This window comes from Sceloporus occidentalis, unplaced genomic scaffold (assembly GCF_023333645.1).
Source record: "Sceloporus occidentalis isolate IW3139 unplaced genomic scaffold, rSceOcc1.0.p SCAF_181, whole genome shotgun sequence".
NCBI lineage: Eukaryota > Metazoa > Chordata > Lepidosauria > Squamata > Phrynosomatidae > Sceloporus > Sceloporus occidentalis.
Genome location: NW_028317161.1, coordinates 479,380 through 499,226, shown reverse-complemented (window position 1 = coordinate 499,226; position 19,847 = coordinate 479,380). Strand labels below are relative to the sequence as shown.

The window sequence follows — 19,847 nt, the reverse complement described above, 5'->3', positions numbered from 1 at the left end:
TAATATACCAACAAATGAATATAGTTTTTAAAAACATAACAGACATACAAAACCTTCAAAAATAGTAATACTGCTTGTATTTTAATTTAGGTTTTTTTTTCTGAATGGTGAACCTCATCAGTTAATTCATTAAACAGTAAATTGTGAATAAAATGGATCATTTCTCCTGCACAATTATACATTGTTTACATTGATGACTTTATGTTGTGTATTCATCATCTTTCTTTTGAGTTAGCTTTTCATTTCAGGTGCATGAAACATTACTCACTGGTGTAAATAGCCATGTTCTATCCCCTTCAAGATATTCCTACTTGGAGAAGGGTCTCAATGAATTATGTATTGCCATGAAGTGAATAGAATTCTTCTTCTGCATTACCGAATGTTAACTTCCGGTGCTGGAAGTAGCCATGCTACATCAGGTGATCATGAACTCTCCTCTAACTGCTAGGGCATAAACAAACATGGGAGGTAAGGATGACAAGGGATATTTACTTGTTTTGTATGCCAAATTTTGCTTCTACAGAACAAATAAAAACAAAACAAAAACTTAACAATTTATCATTAACAATATAGCAAGGTTTTGCATGAAGCATGCATACAGCTACAGTTCACAGTAATCCGATAAAGCGCTGTATTCTTTCATCAGCTTCATGTTCCAAAGCAATGAAAATGTCCATCTTCCTGTTCACAGCAAGGAAAACAATCTGGATGCCTGAAATGTCTAACAGCAGTACATTGAGCGATCTCTGTTGAAAAGGTTTTAAAGAATCATGAGGTTCCTTGTCGTTTCTGCTGTTGACTTCTGATGACATCCAACTGCTTTTTGCATTGTTGGTAATATGTTGAAAGGCTTTTACTTTCATCCAGTAGCTTTTTGTGCTCTTGGACAAGTCGAGATGTGTTTTGCTGGTCTTTTTCATCCTGGTCTAGTTCTGCTATTAGTTCCTGTCTAAAATAATAAACCAAAATAAGCTAAATTAAGCATCCTTGGAACACAAGGGACTGTTTCAACTGTATTTCAGAAAGCTGACGGTAGGGCATTTAGACATGCTTTTTAATTATGTGCTTTTACTCATTCTATTATTTTTTTTTTTTAATGCACTATAGAGTTCGCCATGGCTGATTACAGTTTGACAACAGTTTTTCAAGTTAAAAGTTCTACAATACATATACAAAATTTACTTACTTTCGCTGTAGTAATAGGGCAATTTCTGTTTGAACTTTCATATATTCCTGAGCCATTTTACAGTGCTGCTCAAACACAGCCATAGATTCTTTGGAGTTTGGACATGGTGCTAGAGGCTGAAAATAAGTCAGACATGATAAACAACAATCATCAAATATCTCAATATATAACCTGCTAGAATGTGCCCAAAATATATTTACATCAGTAAGCCTTTAAAAATAAATGTCAATCCTAGCTCTGGAAAATTCAGTGCATGGCTTCTAAACTTGACTCAGACTTAATAGTTGTTTCTGCGGTGGTTTCTTGACAAACCACACTCTTGTTTTAAATTAAAATTGTAGATAGACTTTTATCACACTGTTGTAAATGACTGCTGTATTTTCAATGTGAGATGTCTGGGAAGAATCATGTATATTAATGTGTTGATTTCATGCCTTTCAAGGAATCTAAATTGGACTCAACATACGTTTTATTTTAAAATAGATAACTGTTTGAATAGCAGAGGATTTAGACTTTTCACCACATTTTACTTAATCAGATAAAGCCTGTATTAACACCACCAGAAAGTAGGTGGCAGCGTAGTGTGTGTGTGTGTGTGTGTGTGTGTGTGTGTGTGTGTGTGTGTGTGTGTGTGTGTGTGTGTGTGTGTGTGTGTGTGAATAGCGACAGTTAAGAAACTTTAGGTATTTTTGTAATTGACAAATATGTTACATAACCATAAAGGTAAAATATGTTGAGATTTTTTTTTCATCTGTCAGGTCTGACACCCCAGACACAAAGCACGTGTCACTTGAAGCATTACTTAGAAGAAGAAAAAATGTTTAACTAACCTGTAACTGATGATCCAAAGTAAGATATGCCATAGGTATTGAATTATCAGAACCGTTGGTATCTAAAACATGAATCAGTTTATTAGACATTAAGGCATTACTTTAACCCAAAAAAGTACTTGTACATTATAAACATATCAAAAAGGACCAATGTAAATGAACAGGCAGTTGTGCAAAAAGGTATGGGTTGTCTGACCTACCCAACTCAAAAAACAAACAAACCTTAAAACAGTTAAATTCAAGGTTTTAGCATTGTTAACACTGTGTGAAATATATTTTAGAAGAACTCATATGGAAAGGTTATAAATGTTTATACTTTGATGACTAAACAAAAGGGTACACTTTTTATTTTTATTTTTTATTTATTTTTTTTACACACAGTCCTTCCAGCGATTACCCATCCTAATACCGCCCCCAACCTGCATCCCGAAGAAACCATCCATTGCTCTCCACCTTTGAGAACTCCACATCAGATTTGCTACAATGAAATCATCCTAACCCAATAGATGGTACATGTGAAAGCGTGGGGTCCTCTTTTCTTCAACTACTGGTTATGTTTGAATGTGTGTCATTGTTAATTAAGTTACATAATGTTTAAACAAAATAAAATGAAAAAATGGCCAAAGACTAACCAGAAACAAAGGCACAATTACCAGATCAAAAGAGTTCTGGTCTTGAAAGCCAGACTGTTTTGAAAAGACAGATGCCGGGAAGCCTGCAAATAGAATGCATAACATTATCTTAATAAAGAGTTACCTGAAAATTCATCAGATCCCCATGGATGGCCACGTGGGGGCTTGTCAGGGGTTGGTCCTGAGGTAGTGATCATCCTCACACTAGGACTGGAAGACCTGCTACTATTTCGACTTTCCTAAATAAAATCAGGAAGTGCAAAAGATAATAAAAATCAAATAACGACTAAACTGACAACATACTATATGATGGTTGGTAAGTGTCGAGGCTTCCAAGTACATATGTAATTACAAGTGAAGAAATTCACTCAGTGCGGTGGGCAATGCGACAGTCCTTCTCTGCTGTTAAAAGGGACCTGGCTAGTGCCAAAAAAACCCACGTGGTTTGGGTGAATTCTTAGATTTTTGGTTATTTCCAGCTTTTTATATAGGTGTAATTAAGATAAAAACTAGGGTTTACCAATAACTTAAAGATGATTCATAATTAATTGAAAACAAGCTTAGTGTACAATTGCAACTTATAGTCTGTATAAATGATTTGCGAAAATCATGTTCCTGAGATAAATCCCCTAGAGGGAGCCTGCAGATTATTCACCAAAGTGTGAATGAATGGGAAAGTCAACACCTTCTCTACGCAGTTATGAAGGGATGATACTGGCAGAATTATTCTGCAAGGATGTGCTGGCCCTGCATTTAAGTCATCATTCAATAACTAAGGTGAGTAAAGAAATCTCCCCACATTAATTATTCATCATGCGTACCAACCCAATCCTTCAGACGCCAGCTTTAGAGACTAAAGCACCATGAGTGGTGGAAACGTTTAGAAGACAAACTTTATACATGCTCTCTGATTGGCACTGATTACAGAACGTATCGTGGTGGGTAAATACAGCTATATATATCCGATACACAGTATATGTTCAGTTTGCTATCTGACAGTACAGCAATACATTGCATATACAAACATACAAAGGAAAAAGACAAAAACAATTAACTGTTTCAGTGTTTAAAACATACTATTAGAGTACACAGTCTTTGGTTTGGAACATTTTTCAATTGCCACAATCCTGTTTTTGCCTCACAAGCTCTTAAGTGATCTGGAACAAGATAGTGCTCACCAAACAGCAGGATTAGTTAGAAAACCCTCATTCATCCGTCAAGCCTACATAACATAATTTAACAGGTCTGACACAACACAATCAAAAATTAGAAACTATTGGTTTTTTTACACCAAATTAGAGGACACAAATTGTTGATTTTTGCCTTGCATCCACTTGGGCAAACATACATAAATAGATAAGTCTTACCTGATTTGATTCTGTCCCAATAATACTGAGGTCCTGTACAGATCTGCGCCTCAGCTGCCCGTTTCCTGCTGGATACCAGACAAAAATTATTTACCAAATGTTGATCGTGCAGTTAATTGAATGGGCACAACTGTGAAAGCCTGGAATCTGTCCAAACTCATAGGAAGAGAAGGGGATCTACACAGGGCAGGAAGGAGACAGCTGCGGCATTTTAACTTAAGAAGCTCAGGCACGCCATCTGCACGTATAGTTTAAGACAATGAATGCTCCCAACACACGAAGAGCTGCTCTCCTACACCATAGTCTATCACGTGTTGCATGCGAGTGGGGTTTCCAAGGCTGATGACGGCATCTATTTCCAGTGCCTTACGTTATGGGGTTTGTACAGCAGGGCTGCTGATCTAATGTGCCAGCTGAAAGCTGTTCAAGTACATTATCTCTGCTGGTTTCACTATGCTAGGCTTCATGGACAAACACTAAGAGATGGACAGTTGAAATCTCAATGATGCAGAAAATAGCACAGAATCTCTTACTCTCAGCCTCACCCACACCCCAGCACTACTAAAATTAATATTTTTAACCATTAGGTATATGGCAGAGCATTCAAAATCACGGACATCTACCAGAGTGTCCGAGTGTGCTGCAGTAATAACAAACGTTGCGGCACAAACACACCTAGTTATCTAGAAATAATAACGTAATAAGCTATGCGATCTGTTGGAGGGGAAACACCGGATTGCTATACGCAACAGCTGATGCACTGCTTAGCATTTCTACTCTGTGACAGTACATTACATCATTTTAAACGACAGAGGGTATTGGTTACAGAGCTCTGGCCAAAAAATCTGTGTGTGGCATGCTTTGAATTACATGGATTTCAAAGCAGCCAATATTGCTCAATAGACAGATTTATCAAAAGCATCAATATGACCCAGTAACAGCTATGATCCTCCACAGAAATTACACAATAAACAAATCACTTTAATACTATAGGGTGACCTCAAAATGGCTGTCCCATTTGTGACCCACCAGGTATAGCTGCACGGAAAATATTGGAATTAAACGGCACCATAAATCATTTATTTTTAATCATATGCTTATTTCAGAATTAGAAAGAAAAAAATATGCCTTTGCACAACACATTACATGTACAGAAGTTAATATAACAGCAGATCTTTTAAATCTTGTTGCCAAGACAACAGTAGCATAGCATTTTTTTTTTTTAATAAACATACGTGTTACATGTATTATCTTATGAGCACATTTTTATTCAATGGCATTGCTCTAAAATTAGCAGGAATGAAAAGCCAGGGGAAATATTTGGCATTCTTAAATAGAAACAGAACCACTTGTGAATTTGAGGTCTTGCACATGCTGAGTGGAATGAGAAATGAAGTCACGATTGTCAGGGAGGGGCAAAACAACTGACAACATAGGATGAAGGTTTAGAAGACAATCTGGGAGAATTAGCATTTAATTAGTAGCATTTTGACACAACGTGCATGTTATTGGAAAGCCACTGCAAACACAAGTAAAATAATCAACGTGAAATACATTTTGCTCCAATTCTGCCTGTGCCACATTTATGTTGCTTCACTTCTCTTACATCACACTTGCTACTCAGAGGTAAAGTGCAACTGCTCAGGAAGATACACGTTTTTAAACACAAAATAATCATCTATTAAAAATGTTGCTTTCTGATGCTGAAAAGCAATTTAAATTCCATCTCATATAACCAGGTCCAGGTCATCAGTAAACTGGTGGCGCCTACTTCTAACCCAAAGGAATCCCAAAGCTTTGCTCCCTCTTAGGAAGTTAAGCAGGCTGTGACCCATCATGGACTGTCAATACTATTAATAAGATACACACAAACACACAATATACATTAATAATCATCAGCAAGTAAGACTGAATACTGAAAGCAAAAAAATAAATGCTGCAAAACAGCCCAATAACACACATTTGCAACCTCCGGAACTTTGAATCTAGGCTAATTGGCCGGGCAATGTAGACATGTTTGGAGCAAAATCTATTTAGCATTAGTTTGCCATCATTAAGCTAAGGAAGTCTGCTCAGATTCTGTACTACCTGTTATGATGATCTCAGGGACATCCAGAATGTTGCCAAATGAAGCAGTTTTACGATGGCCTCGTTTAGGCTTGATATAGGCTGCAAAAACACATACACAATACACATGCAAACAACTACAAGTGGTATGGAAGCACAATGAATGCAAGCATGAACATGTACAGCACAGTGTTACGAAGTGAGGGGACGTGCAAAAAAAAAAAAAAAAAAAAAAAAAAAAAAGAACCATGCAAAATGAACAGCTGTTTCTATTTTAACAAAGCTTCATACAAACTAAAAGTGTGTTCACAATGTAAGGTAGAAATTATATTAATGGGCATGCACAAGACACGATCATGACGGACACATAAAAGCAACAAGGGCAGGTGGAGAACCTTTTCTAAACATCTGTTTTAGGCTATTAAAATAAATTAAAAAAAGAAAATGGAGAGGACTATTCTGGAATTTCTAACATCTCTCTACCCATTATTTTTGTATGTGTGCATTCCATAAATATAGTGGAGACCACTTACACCAACTTCCGAGGGAACTAACAATAATTCACACACTTCAAAAGGGGAAGGTATAAGACTAAGAGAAAAAAAAAAATCAAAAGAAAAATCACCGACTGATTTGCATACATATACTGGTGTGTACATGTTTACAAAATGGGTAGGCTATATTGGCCAAATGGCTTTAACAAGCTGTTTCTATGCTACTCTCATCAGGATGTTGGCAAAAGTTTCTAATGAAATGATGAGCACTGGATTATTTACGTTGTAAATAAAGTATGACAGCTTGTCCTAGAATAACAAAAGCATTTCATAAAAATATAGCACAACATGAATTTTGGCTAATGTTCTAGATGAATGCTACAACACTAACAGCACAGGCCGAAGTCCCAAATCAACGCTGTAGGGCAGGAAACCTGTATTGATACAATTTTTCCTGGGCTTTTGAAAAACATAGAAAGCAAGATAATTTAACCCTATATCACTCAAACCTTGTAAGGTTTTTTCAAGAGACATGAATATTCATGTGTCATCCCACAAAAAAATATAAACAATCCTGATTTATACATGTTAATCACATCGGGATCAGTATGATTTCTTAGCAGACAGATGACCTAAGGAGCACTATACATCACGATGAGCACTGCTAACTTACTTTGAACACCACAAGGAAATTATTACAGAGGAGCTGCATGTAAAGAAGTTTATATCTGCATGTAAAGAAGTTTTTCAAGAATGGATGGTGGGCTTCAAGTTGATATGTTTTTGTTTTTTTTTTTAAAGGGACACTTGACCCTTCATTTCTACTTTAAGGCATAAAATAGATTACTGGCCCCTTTAAATTAACATTTTCACCCTTGAAAATGCATAGTTGGGGACTCTAAATCCCTGCATGCATTTGCCTCCTTTGCTCACCTGCTCCGTCAACTCTTTGGCTTGCAGGGTATGCTTTATGCTGAATTGATGTCTTGCTCCCCAGTGTGCACAAGTGTGTGATACTTTTTATTTTTAAGGTAACACGTGATTAAATGTCATCTTAGACTGATGTGCATCAAGTTTGATGTCCTATTTATGCAGCTCTAACCTATACTTCAGCTGGAATAACAAGGTTTTCTTGTTAATGTTACTATGTTGTAAGGTAATCAAACATTTTCATGGCCAGTGGGATAACCAATAAGCCTTTACCAAACTAGTAATAATCTGCAAAAAAAAAAAAAAAGTGTTTCTGGAACAGTAGGTTTCTAGATGTGCCAAATATCTTCGTATACCTAACCCCTCAAAGGGTTCTACCTGGTGTCGTGAAGTCATACCCATAAGGGTCGTTATTTAGAATAGGCAATTAAATGAGTTCTTCTAGGATAATATCTCATGTCCAAAAGGACTTTTAATAACTGAATTATGGATTCTTCCCTGGTATATTCCATGAAATTTGAGTGAGGAAATTTCCAACATGGAGGATAAAATGGACACGCACAAGAGAATCGTTTAAAAATACCAAAATGGCTATCCGCTCAACGTGCTCCCGAAAAACTAGTGTGGAGTAACTGTCCTTGTATAAAGAAAATTGTATGCCGCAGTTTTGCAGCACACTGGAAATAGGGATTATTATAGAGAACAACGTTGGGTGCTGGATATAAAAGAATGTAATGAAATGCGTAATGGGTGATTGATTGTTATTTTCCGTTATAACGACATATTTCTTACCTGTGCTAGCAGAGCTCCTCACCTCCAGTTCAGACATGTCAGCACTCATTCTTTTGTCTTCAGATGCACCCAAATTTGAAGATGGTCTTCCTCTAATGTCCGACAAACTTTCGATGCTGCTCCCCCTCGATGGGGGCAAACTCAAACGTCCAGGCTCACCCTGTAAGAGAAGGATTACGCAACCATCTTGACTTTTTGATACTTTTTTTTTTTTTTCTCTTGATGCTACTTTATGCACTTAACAGTATCTAATCAGCAACCTATGTTACTCTACTTAGGTACTGAAACGATAACTTTTTTGGTTCTTGTGGTTTTCTGACCATACATAGCTTAGAAGGATATTCTGTAAGTCAGCTTATTTATATACACACACACATCCCCACCTAGCGCGACACTAAATTGATATTTGAAGGACTGAAGTGATAAACTACAGTATAGCAAAACGTCCCAATAGGATTCAAGGCAAGTCTTTACATAAGGTTCTCCAAACACAAACAAAACCAGTACAGACTATTTTACCCCAAATGGACATGTATCTCGAAGTCGCGCAGCTTATTATCCGATTTTCATGCAAGATTGGTTGCACTTAGGTAATGGTGTCCAGGCAATGTACTTACTGACTGCTTGGATTGACTTTTCAAATGTGGAGCTAATTTGCACTCTCTTCCTTTGATTGTATCATTATTTGTAACTGCTTGGAAATCGTTAGGATCTATGTTAATGTCGCTCTTGTTTGTGGATGTAATATCAATGCAGGAGCCTAAAAAGGTAATTGGAAAGGAATTTATTTAATTGGAAAGTTCATATATTGAATAGTTGACTACTCATCAGCTATGAATAATACCGCCATCATTTATTATTCTATTAAGGCTCGTACTTCTAGCTATTAAACAATTACTAATTTAGATTATACAAAACAATGCAGACCTATGGAATTATATGGTATACATTTTTAATTTTAAAAAACGGTAGCAGTTCTTGCTTTATCAACAAAACATTGTTGTGGAATGCAATAAAGGACAGCTTTATTATATTTTATTTCATATATATATATTTAGAAATTATCCATGGCATTTTAAAACATATGCTAGTGCACGCATACATTTAGGTTTGTCATTAGGTACGGCAAGAAATTACAAAAAAAATCTATAAAAAGTGAAAGTACATTCCCTATTTACAGTATCGATACTTTACACCAAGTGATACAGAGAAAAAGGTTTATAAAACCATAATCGCACCTGTACTTGTTGCGGAATTACTTTGTCCTTCATCCAAGTACTGACAAGGATACTGCAAAGCTTCGTCAGCGCCAGGGAAATACTGCAAAAGAAAGGAAATTTCAACTCTAGGTTTTAAAGTTTCTTCAGGTATTCAGGACTGCATAGTGTTTTCTACATTGACATCTAGCGTTTAAAATGGCACCAAGCAAAATAACATTAACTCGTTTCATAAAGCACATGCTATTTTCTAAGAAGCCTTTTCCTTCTTTCCCATTACTGCCGAGATTTAACAAAACAAGAAAAGCCGCACAGGGAAAAAAAAAAAAATCAACTTACTTGCATAAGATGTGTCATTATTTTGACAATCTCCTCCATTGAAGGTCGTTGGGGGGGATCCTTTGACCAACAGCGAGTCATTAAACTTTCAATCGGCTTAGGTAGATTTTTAATTAATGGTGGCCGAGTACCTGGGAATACATAAGAAGAGTTAATTAAGTAGATGGATTAATCATTGAAAATAATTGTACTCCCAGGAAATAATTAAAAGCACAAAAAGTTGTTTTAGCAGTTTTAAAACATCTTTCACAGAATAATGACACAAGCTGAGGAGTTCACGCCTAACTCCGAACCTCTATAACAAAAACAATGTACGAAGGGATTAAAGTTACAATGTTGTAATTCGTTTTTAATTGGCTATGCAAACATCTCAAGCATGTGGCACAGAAAAAAAATGTAACATTATATAGGACCCAATATTAAAAAAAAAAAGCGATACCCAACTCAGAATTATTATTTATTTAAAAAGGGTTAAAACAAGTTTCATGCATCATTGCAACTGCAATGTAGGATGGAAGAAGAAATAAAACCAACCAATCTACACTAGCAGTCGTTCCTTCCGTGACGTGACAAATCTAAATTGATGTGCTAGAAAAATCAGCAGTTTGCTTTTTCTTTGACATGAGCATTCATTTATTTAGGAAAAAATGGTACCTTATAAAGGTGATAATCCAGGAGGCCACACTATACTCACCATTATGTACAGCCCACATTATGCGGAATGCTGGACCTCCAATTTCATCAAACGGCTTTCTCCGAGTTATTACTTCCCACAGGATGATACCCCAACTAAACACATCACACTTCTCACTGTAATTGCTACCTAAAACAAAGTATAGAGACATTCATTTTAGTATGATAAACACGGTTTGAACAAAGGCTAGTCACTACGTATAAGGAGGCGCCATGCCAAAAGTTAAAATACAAGCATGTCACAGATCGTTCAAATGCAATAAGGTGCTTCCCCATTCATGTTTTAATTAAAATTAGTAAAAGAAGAAGCCCGTACTCTACATATTGACTGGAGCCGGGGAAGCTGACCCTTTGGCTGCATGTTAAAGATGGCCCTGGGCGCACCATTTTACAAAGAGGCTCTGTAGAGTATTTACATCAAATCCACACTTCATTATATCCTCAAGCAGTTATAATGTCAATTATGACAGGAGTAACTGCATTGGAATAAAACCAATTTGTTTGTTTGTTAGTTTATACGAAACCTGTGAATATACTTCTTTCTTTAGAACACTTTGTTGTAATACTAACTCCCTGCTACTGTTCTTGACCGTATTTGTATTGTGGGGGGAAAAAGGTTTAATGAGGACAATACATCAGAATTGTTGTTCTTGTTCATCTCAGGTATAAAACCCAAACAACGTAATTGACTTTACATACATTTATAAAGGATGCTGCTGAGCAAAATAAATAAATGTCTCATAAGTGGCCAAAATAATATTTAAGGCTATGCATAGTTAAATTGAAAAGAAAAAAAAAAAAAAATAATACAAAGAGATAGATACTTCAAACACACCAAATGAAAGTGACAGGAGGCAAAGGAGGAGACATGGTGGTGAGCTCCCCCCAACATGTCCACACAAACAATGCCACAACTACATATTTTTATCAACAGATAAAGATAGGAAAGGACTATATACAGGAAAATCGGGAAAGCTCGGGTTGAGATTTTGCTCATTTAACCGTGTGTATGCTGGAGAAAGGTACAACATACCAATTCAAAGTGCTCTACTGATAGTAAAAACGTTGCTCTATTTTGCAGTAAATTATGAGACATGGAAAATAATCAGTAATAGGTTTACTCTGCCCCACCACATATGCAAATGTTGCTTAACCACATCTTTAATGGTGCCTAAAAAGAGTATAATCCTTTCAAGCTATTTTGAGACCGCAATAGCCACATCTCTGCGCGTCTAATAAAAGCTTGTAAAGTCATGTGCGAGGAGGATTATGAAAGAATTACGGGGCAAATATAACCAAGACAGCAAGTTACCTTCAAAAACCTCTGGAGCCATCCACGCAGCACTGCCTTTGTTGTTAGTCATGTGGGTCTGGATATCACAAGCTGTGCCAAAGTCACATATCTTCAAAACCGTGCCGCCAGCTACCAGAAGCAAGCTGCAAAATGGACAAGTTGAAAAGCTGCACTATAGTATGTCAAAACATCAACATTACAAATGCAATTGCTCATTATTAGCACATTATTATTATTATTATTATTTTAAAGAAGGATAGAAGGGTTTCCACCACAAGGAAGCAGTGGGATCTTTAAGCCTTATGGTTGAACGTTAGCGTACATTTTGTGATTGTTTTAAGGAAGGCATTTGATATACTTTATACTAAATCAAAATCTTAGCAGATCCAAAAGTTCAAAACATACCAAAACAGAATAATTTTACAGGGACAATTTAAAGAGGAATTTAAACTTCATATATTGAATGGTTGACTAGTCATCAGTCTACAAGACACCTTGATTCCTCATAATATTGTCTGTGATAAGCCCTAGTTTGGCTCATCGCTAATCACCCAGCCACACATTCTGACAATGGAAGTCTGCAAGGGACTTCTTAGCATTGCCGTAAATAATCAGGGAATTCACCAAAAACATAACGGACAACTGAACGGGAAATAAACATACTTTGGAGGTTTAAGGTCCCGGTGAATTAGAGCCTTTGGTTTCATACTGTGCAAATATGCCACCCCTTGGGCGCACTGTAAACACCAACTCATTGCATGGGCTGCTGTGTAGTAAGGCAACGGCTCTGCACCATGTAAAACTGCAAAGTAAAGAAGCAAGTATATTAATGACATGCTACATAGGAAAAAATCACGTTAGTGGTGTGTGGATTAATACCCATATTATATAGTATTAAAAATGCATGTTTGTATTTTAGCTTACCATTGTACAATGAGCCTCCTTCCGCATATTCCATAACTAAACATACCTGAAACAGAAACTTAAGATTAGCAAACAAATTATTTTATAAAACTGGGGGACAAATAAATCTATAACTTAATAGAGAAAGATTTTGATAAATAATGAAGTTACCACTGTTCTAGCCTTTTGAATAATTATTGAAATTACCAACAAAAAAAACAAACGAAAGACAAAAATACGTACCGGATTTTGGCATGCTCCATACAGCTTTACAATATTTGGATGGTTCACTCGTGACAACTGCCGAAGCTGCAATAAAAAATTAAATGTTTGCCTATGGATTTAAAACGTTTTTACTAAAATATTGACTGCGCTCAGTTACAATCAATTATTTTTGTGTACTGATTTAGGGACTGGAAAGTCCTGTTGTCTGATGTAGCCTAAGATGTGCGCCATTCATTCACGAACAAATGTTTTCTCATATTAATATTTAGGACGAAAAGCTTTAGCCGCCACGAGAAATAACGTTATTACGTCTACCAAGGTCATTTTCTCGATGGACAGAAAATGAATACCCAACCCACTTTAAGCCACAATCCAAGCAGAACTAGTTTGATTCATTTTAATAATATTATATATTAATATTTTGATTTATATGACATATGTTTAAAAATAAAATGATTTAAATGAGCTTCCAGAGATAAGCGTTTATGCAGGGAACTTAATGCACAGGGAGTTTTACGTACCAAACGTTAGCATTGACAAAAACGTTGTTTTATTTCATTTTGTTCCGATACATTCACTGAGCCGTTCTATTGACTAGGTCATGATAACCGAGCTAGAACATCCAAATGGCTACCATGCAGCTGACATTATGTAACAATTAGAACTGTTAAATAAATGTAAACCATTATAAGAGCATAATACGTACTAAGACTTAATTTTAACCTCATGGGTGTTTGATTAGTAGCACAGTCATGGTACAGAAGTGTTGGGAGCTAAAGATGAAAGCTTTGGGTATAAGGAGCATGGATACATAATAAAACCCACAGATGGATATCTACCTCAACGATGAAGGCTTTTCTTTCAGATTCACTTTCTATTTGCTTGATGGCCACGTCTTTTCCTCGCCATTTTGCTTTGCAGACAACACCAAAGGTGCCTCTTCCAACTACCTGTTTAAACACATAAAATTATTATATGGCACTACAAATGAATGCAACCCCCCCAAAAAAAAACTACAATGGCGATTTATTAATCACACATGGCAAAAGGCAGATACACAGCTCAATAGACAGGCTAAAAATTTGCCAACGTACTTAACCATACAAGATATATTTGTAGCGGTACTGTCATTAACTTGAAGCATATACACTATGCTGTTCCTGTCTCCCTGCAATCTGAGCACTAGATTACTTATCCACTGCCTCCAAACAAGTGAATCAGCAGCACCAACTTTCTGTGCACGTGGTTTTATGAAGCGTGCACATTTGTTTTCAGTTTATTAGCCCTTTGTAATGTTCAGAGTGTGCTTTCAGCATGGAAGTCGGTCAAACTGGTTTCAATGCAACCACAAGCAAAAGATTATAAACTCTGAATGCTGTTCAGTATAGCCGTAAAAATAAAGCGACGAATCTGCGATAGCTTGCAGTAATAGCTTAATTGTAGTTCTTCCATTTTCACTATAATGACATTTTAAAGCTGTAATAAGAGTCCTAGGAATGCACCAAAATGAAAATTCAGGATGCACTTGGTCGAAGCCGGAAATGACAAACCCCCACCCACCTTTAATTTTAAAAAAATAAAAAATAAAAAAAAAAAAAGACACCCTGTATATGAAATATTTTATAACAGAAATCACACTCCTATCATGCCAAGTCAGCCAGTACATGCTGGAATCTGGGTATGCCTGGGCAAGATAGATATAGTTGCTGCCAGCTAAGATAAAATGTTGCCCTGCAAAATGGGGTCTGTCCCCCTGTGCCATGCTCCACATCCATGCTTACACACACACATTCATTCACTCATTCATGTACTCATTCACTCATACTAATCATGCACAGATACTCATTCTACTTCTGTTTTTTATTTTATTATTATTTATGCATTTTGCTGATAATGCCATTTTTGGCCAACAATATTTCTGTGCAATCCCTTAATAGGACACAAACAATTGATAACCAAGTACTCCATCTGATTGATGCCCCTCAGGGGACCACTTGAAGAGAATGTTTTGGTGTCAAGAGTGCCCAAGAGTTTGTGGTAGGGTAAATGTTAGCAGCACCCCTGCAAGGGGTTTGGGGGCTCAGCTGTATTGCCCCCCCAAAGTAGCAGCCCTCCCCTACTTCAGACATTCAAATCAAACAAAAATATGAATTCCACTACTACCTGCAAAATAAAGAAACAAAGAAATAAAAAAGCTTGGCAAGATCAAGATATATTCAAAAACCTGAGTGACGAACATTCTTTAAAAAAAATAATTAGTACAATATGCCTAGGAGAGTCTACAAGTAGAACACAGGGATCACCGCTAGTCCAATGGCTGTGTGTCGTAAAACTGTCAATTTCTCATCCACCTGTCTCTTCCAGGTTCAGTCCCAAGATAGCTTGTCTTAAGGAATTCATCTAAAGAAGTGTCAGATGAGTTCTGAAATCGAAATAAAGCGTATCTATGGCTCCTCCCTGATGAACTGTTCTGGTAACCTTGTCAAAGAAATCTCGGGTTTGTTTGACATGATCACTCCTTAGGGACCTTACGTTGTCTTGAATTATGCAAGTAACTGGATGCAACATACTCAATTATTCTGCTCTTCAGCAACATTTCCATTAATTTACTTACTGATGAAACAGAACTTACACTGTATGCAATGCCACATCTGTCCTTTCCTAGTGCTCTGTGACAGTGCTAGGTGAACATACAGAATTGTTATTCAACACAGTCTATCACATCTCACTGAGCTGTCCTAGTCTTTCTGAACACGTTTCTACAGCCCTTCAGAATTTTCTAATGTGGGGGGAGCCCATCATAATTCAGGATTTAGTTTATTCAAAAGCATCAGTTCCATTATTAATTCAGCATGCCCTAACACCCTAAATTTCCTGGCTAATGCTTGCAGGGTGGTTCTGTGTAGTAAGGGCACTATTATGACAGCAGAATCAAAAACAAAATACTTACGCTCACACAAGCATAATTACACACGCATACTAACACACACCGACAGTAACATACTGACAGACACAGTAACATACTTATAAACCTTATGCACTTTTGGACCCCTAACTTTGTTGGCTCAGGACAGATCTTTTGCTGATCTCACACTGCTTCCATCTGAGTGCTGGAAATGTTGTAGTTTCCCCATGGCCAGACTAACTCAGTGTTCTGGTACTGGAGGAGCGCAGGCAAGCAGTATGCCGGGAGGGGGTTCAGTGTTAGCATCACTGGGGGGGCTCCCCTTCAATGTGGGGGCCTGCGTTACTACAGTACTTTCCTGCAAAACCCTAGGCGCCAACAAGCGATTTCATGACACCATGACGACCTGGCACTAGGGGTTTCAAGCCCTGTCTATAGTAAATTGTAGTAATCCTCAGCATTAAATGCACACCAAGCAGTTTGAGATTACAAAGTTACAAATTTGGAAAAGCAGTCTGACTCACTGAACTCTAGAAACAGATTATCACATTAGAATTAACAAAGTATTACAAAAACTGATACATTGGGATTATTTTTTCTTAAAAACACTGGCATAAGAATTTTCAGACAAGTATTACTAATTTTGCAAGCTTGAGAGCAGGGCCCTCTTTACCTACTGTATTGGTTTGTCAATTGTAGGTTTATCATGCCCTTTGAAACAATTTACTGGAAGAAGCGAGGAATAAGAGCCTAGAATTGATTGGTACATTGTACACTTGTTTTTGTCTCCGAGATCAGCCTGTGTTCTAATTCAGCCAAATAGTAACTTGCAATGATTGCTCTTTGCTTTATAGGCATTTAGCTTCTTACAATCCTACCCACCAGAAAGCTTTAATATCTGGAATAATTTGACAACATTTTATAACACCTACATGAGGAAGAAACCTTACAATTCCACAAATGTCTTGGGAAGAAGAATGCTTAAGAACAATATTTTGGGATATCAGAAAGTGGTGTATTCTGGTCTAGGGCAGCAGACACTCTGTCACATAACAGGGATCCCGATCGCCCCGTAACACCACTACTCAATGGACTAGTTCAAAAGGGAGATCACTGATCCCTCCAACTGGTCCATAAACCCTATGGAGGGCTGTGTTGACCGATTCCTTCATCGTTTTCTTCTATGCCGCGCTCCCTTTAGAAAGCAATCACGAAAAATAAAGCATGAAACCCAGAATACGATTTGCTATTCTACACTTAAAACTCCTTAATTTGAAACTCTTGTATTCTACAACATTCCTAGTGGACTTAACATTTCAAGTTCATGTGTAACACATGCCTCAAAAGTCTATCCTTGGTGTGATTCTTGCAGTTATCACTTGATCCCGCATTAAAATTATCACCAGAAGGGTAACAGTATGCAATACTGTACAAAAACTATTATGGGCAAAAGGAAAACATTTTCGTTAAAATAGGGAGTTTCTATTTAATGCAATAGGAGAAAATAAAAATAAAGATACGTTTTCCTAAATTTGGTTTAATATAACGGAAAACAGATAAAACCAGAAACTAACATAAAAAGACATCTGGGAATTAATACTTGTTTGCGTAAACAGCAACAAGGCTACTAGGAGCTGGCAGGTAATACGGCTTCCATAGAGTCATCTGTCAAATTACAATGTACATAGATCTGAAATGACAGAATAGATTTGCTTAATCCGGGAACTACACACACAGCTGCAAGTGTGACATTGCTAAATGTCATCGTTGCCAAAGCAAGAATTGGGGACGCTGAAAGTTTATACAAAACACATGCCATTCAAAGAAGCATTCATTATAATAAAAAAAAGACTAAAACCTGTAATTTAAGTATCACATAGCCCGTAAGAAAATATGTATGGAATTTCTACTGACAAAAAAACAATCTAAATGGATAGTTTAATACACAACAAAAGGTGAATGCATATTAGCATACTTTCAAATATGCATTCTTATTACCCAAAAGATGCCAAAATATTGGAGCTGTTAATCATTGGCATGAAAGTCCACTATATTCTATATTCTTGAGGATTCTGTCTGAGCATGTACAAGGGGCGATGCTGTGGAAGAACTGCCCCTGGAACTATCTTGCTGGCATAGACTATCCCGAGCATTTGTACTGTTGGGCAGGATAGAACATCTCCTGCAAAAGCATTTAACCGGGTGCGGGGAAAGGGAGCAACTACATAGAGGGGATTCTGACAATTCATATATACATTTGCATGCAAAAAATAAAAAAGTAATAAGGTAACACTTTCAGCCGTTATCAGATGCATTCAAGTGCATATAAGGGCTAAAGTGTACTTTTAACGCTCTTCAATGAGTAAAAATAGCAAGATGTCAACTATACCCAAAAATGCAGCATTTGGTAGCCTTACTATGTACAGCGCTTAACTTATGTATCAGACAGGTATACTCTGTGAACCTTTCAACTGTCCAATGGTTCCAAACAATGTACAAGTAACTAGTATGTTAAGGAGGTAGTGCTTTTATCCAAAGCAAATGCAGACAACAACCCATGTCTAGTTTTTATTTCAAATACTGGCTTTTGCAGTCACATGAGTTTGAGTTTGAGCCAGTACTCAACACAGGACTGCAACCACAAGAAAAGATTCCTGCAGCACACAGTAACGTCTTTCCGTCACGATAAGCCAGGAATAAAATCCCAGACCTGGCCTGGAACAGAGACTACAAAGGAGAGGATAATACCCTATGTCTAACACCCTTTTCCTACACATCTGCTGATATAACAGCTTGAACAATACTCATCCTACAACCCGACCACCTTGTATTCTAGGCTAAGATTATGCTGTATTTACTAAACACCGTTTCATACTGGATAATATAGGGTAACAGACATTGAAAACTGATAAAAGTGCCCAAGACACAGCCTGCATTGAGAGGTAGGTAGGACTCTGTAATTTATTGTTACAATGTTCTACTGTAAAACCTTTATATTCTTAACAGTAAGATCTTCCTTGGCGTAGCCAACACTTCAATGATGAACATTATGAGATTTGTTAACGTCAAAATACATTGTCTGCTTGCAAACGATGGGGTTTCCCATTATAAGGGTACTCTGTCCAAAAAACAATAATCATATGTGCACAGTGTCTTACAACCTCATGTCACTAGAATCAATGGTGTTAGTTACTATGGCAACATACCCAGCAACTATATTCATGTTAAGGGAATGCACTGGGTTGACCCCATCAATTTCAGTTGTATAACCTGCAGAAGCTTTTAAAGTATTTCCTTGTAGACTTGTTGGGGTAAGTAGGGTGATTACATTAGAAATGCAACCATCCGCAAACAGACTACATGACAGCATTGTGCCTGAATACCCAGCATGATAAAAGGTGTCCATTAGTGAACATACCACACTATAGTACCTTAATAGAATATATAGCATTATAGAGGAATATACATGGGGCAGGTAGAACTTGACCATCAGTGGACAGACTACACCATAGTATCAGAATAGGAAATCTAGAATTATAGGAGTATATCCTGCTTTCCTTTGCATTTAACGACAGGCTGTGGTGGATGAGTGTGGCTAAACTCTCTACACTTAGGTGTATCTACTACTAATTTAGATGTTGACACTTGGGAAGCAACACATTCTCCAGGTGAATCCAGCTGGAGGAAAAACCAGTCCCTGTGTTGGCACTATGCCCACTCACCTTCACACAATCTACCTTTCTATAAATCACTCCGCCCCATTACCCGTATTAGTGTCCCTCCGCAGGGCCCCTGGCTCACCTCTTCCACCTCTATCTCCTTGTAGTCGATCTCCTCGAAGTTCAGTACGGGGGGAGTTTCAATCATATCAGCAGAGGAGGCAGACATGCCTTGCCTTAACTAACTGGAGAAAAGAAAGCTCCCACCGGGGAGAAGCTGGGACACAAGACTAGGGCAGCAACTGCAGCTATTG

At 37.3% G+C, this 19,847-nt stretch overlaps 1 protein-coding gene across 1 annotated transcript; it reads right to left on the bottom strand.

Moving 5' to 3' along the window:
- Window positions 1-768: 768 nt before the first annotated feature.
- On the bottom strand, window positions 769-19,762 carry LOC149278761 (mitogen-activated protein kinase kinase kinase 7-like). The gene is made up of 17 exons (XM_089501749.1): window positions 19,676-19,762; window positions 13,809-13,919; window positions 12,988-13,053; window positions 12,766-12,811; window positions 12,505-12,643; window positions 11,860-11,984; window positions 10,549-10,677; window positions 9,855-9,985; window positions 9,537-9,618; window positions 8,916-9,058; window positions 8,299-8,458; window positions 6,104-6,184; window positions 4,016-4,083; window positions 2,773-2,887; window positions 2,017-2,078; window positions 1,187-1,302; window positions 769-949 (listed from the first exon to the last, which is right to left on the bottom strand). Exons 1-17 carry the CDS (start codon window positions 19,760-19,762, stop codon window positions 769-771), a joined length of 1,842 nt encoding a protein of 613 aa, XP_089357875.1.
- Window positions 19,763-19,847: the final 85 nt, after the last annotated feature.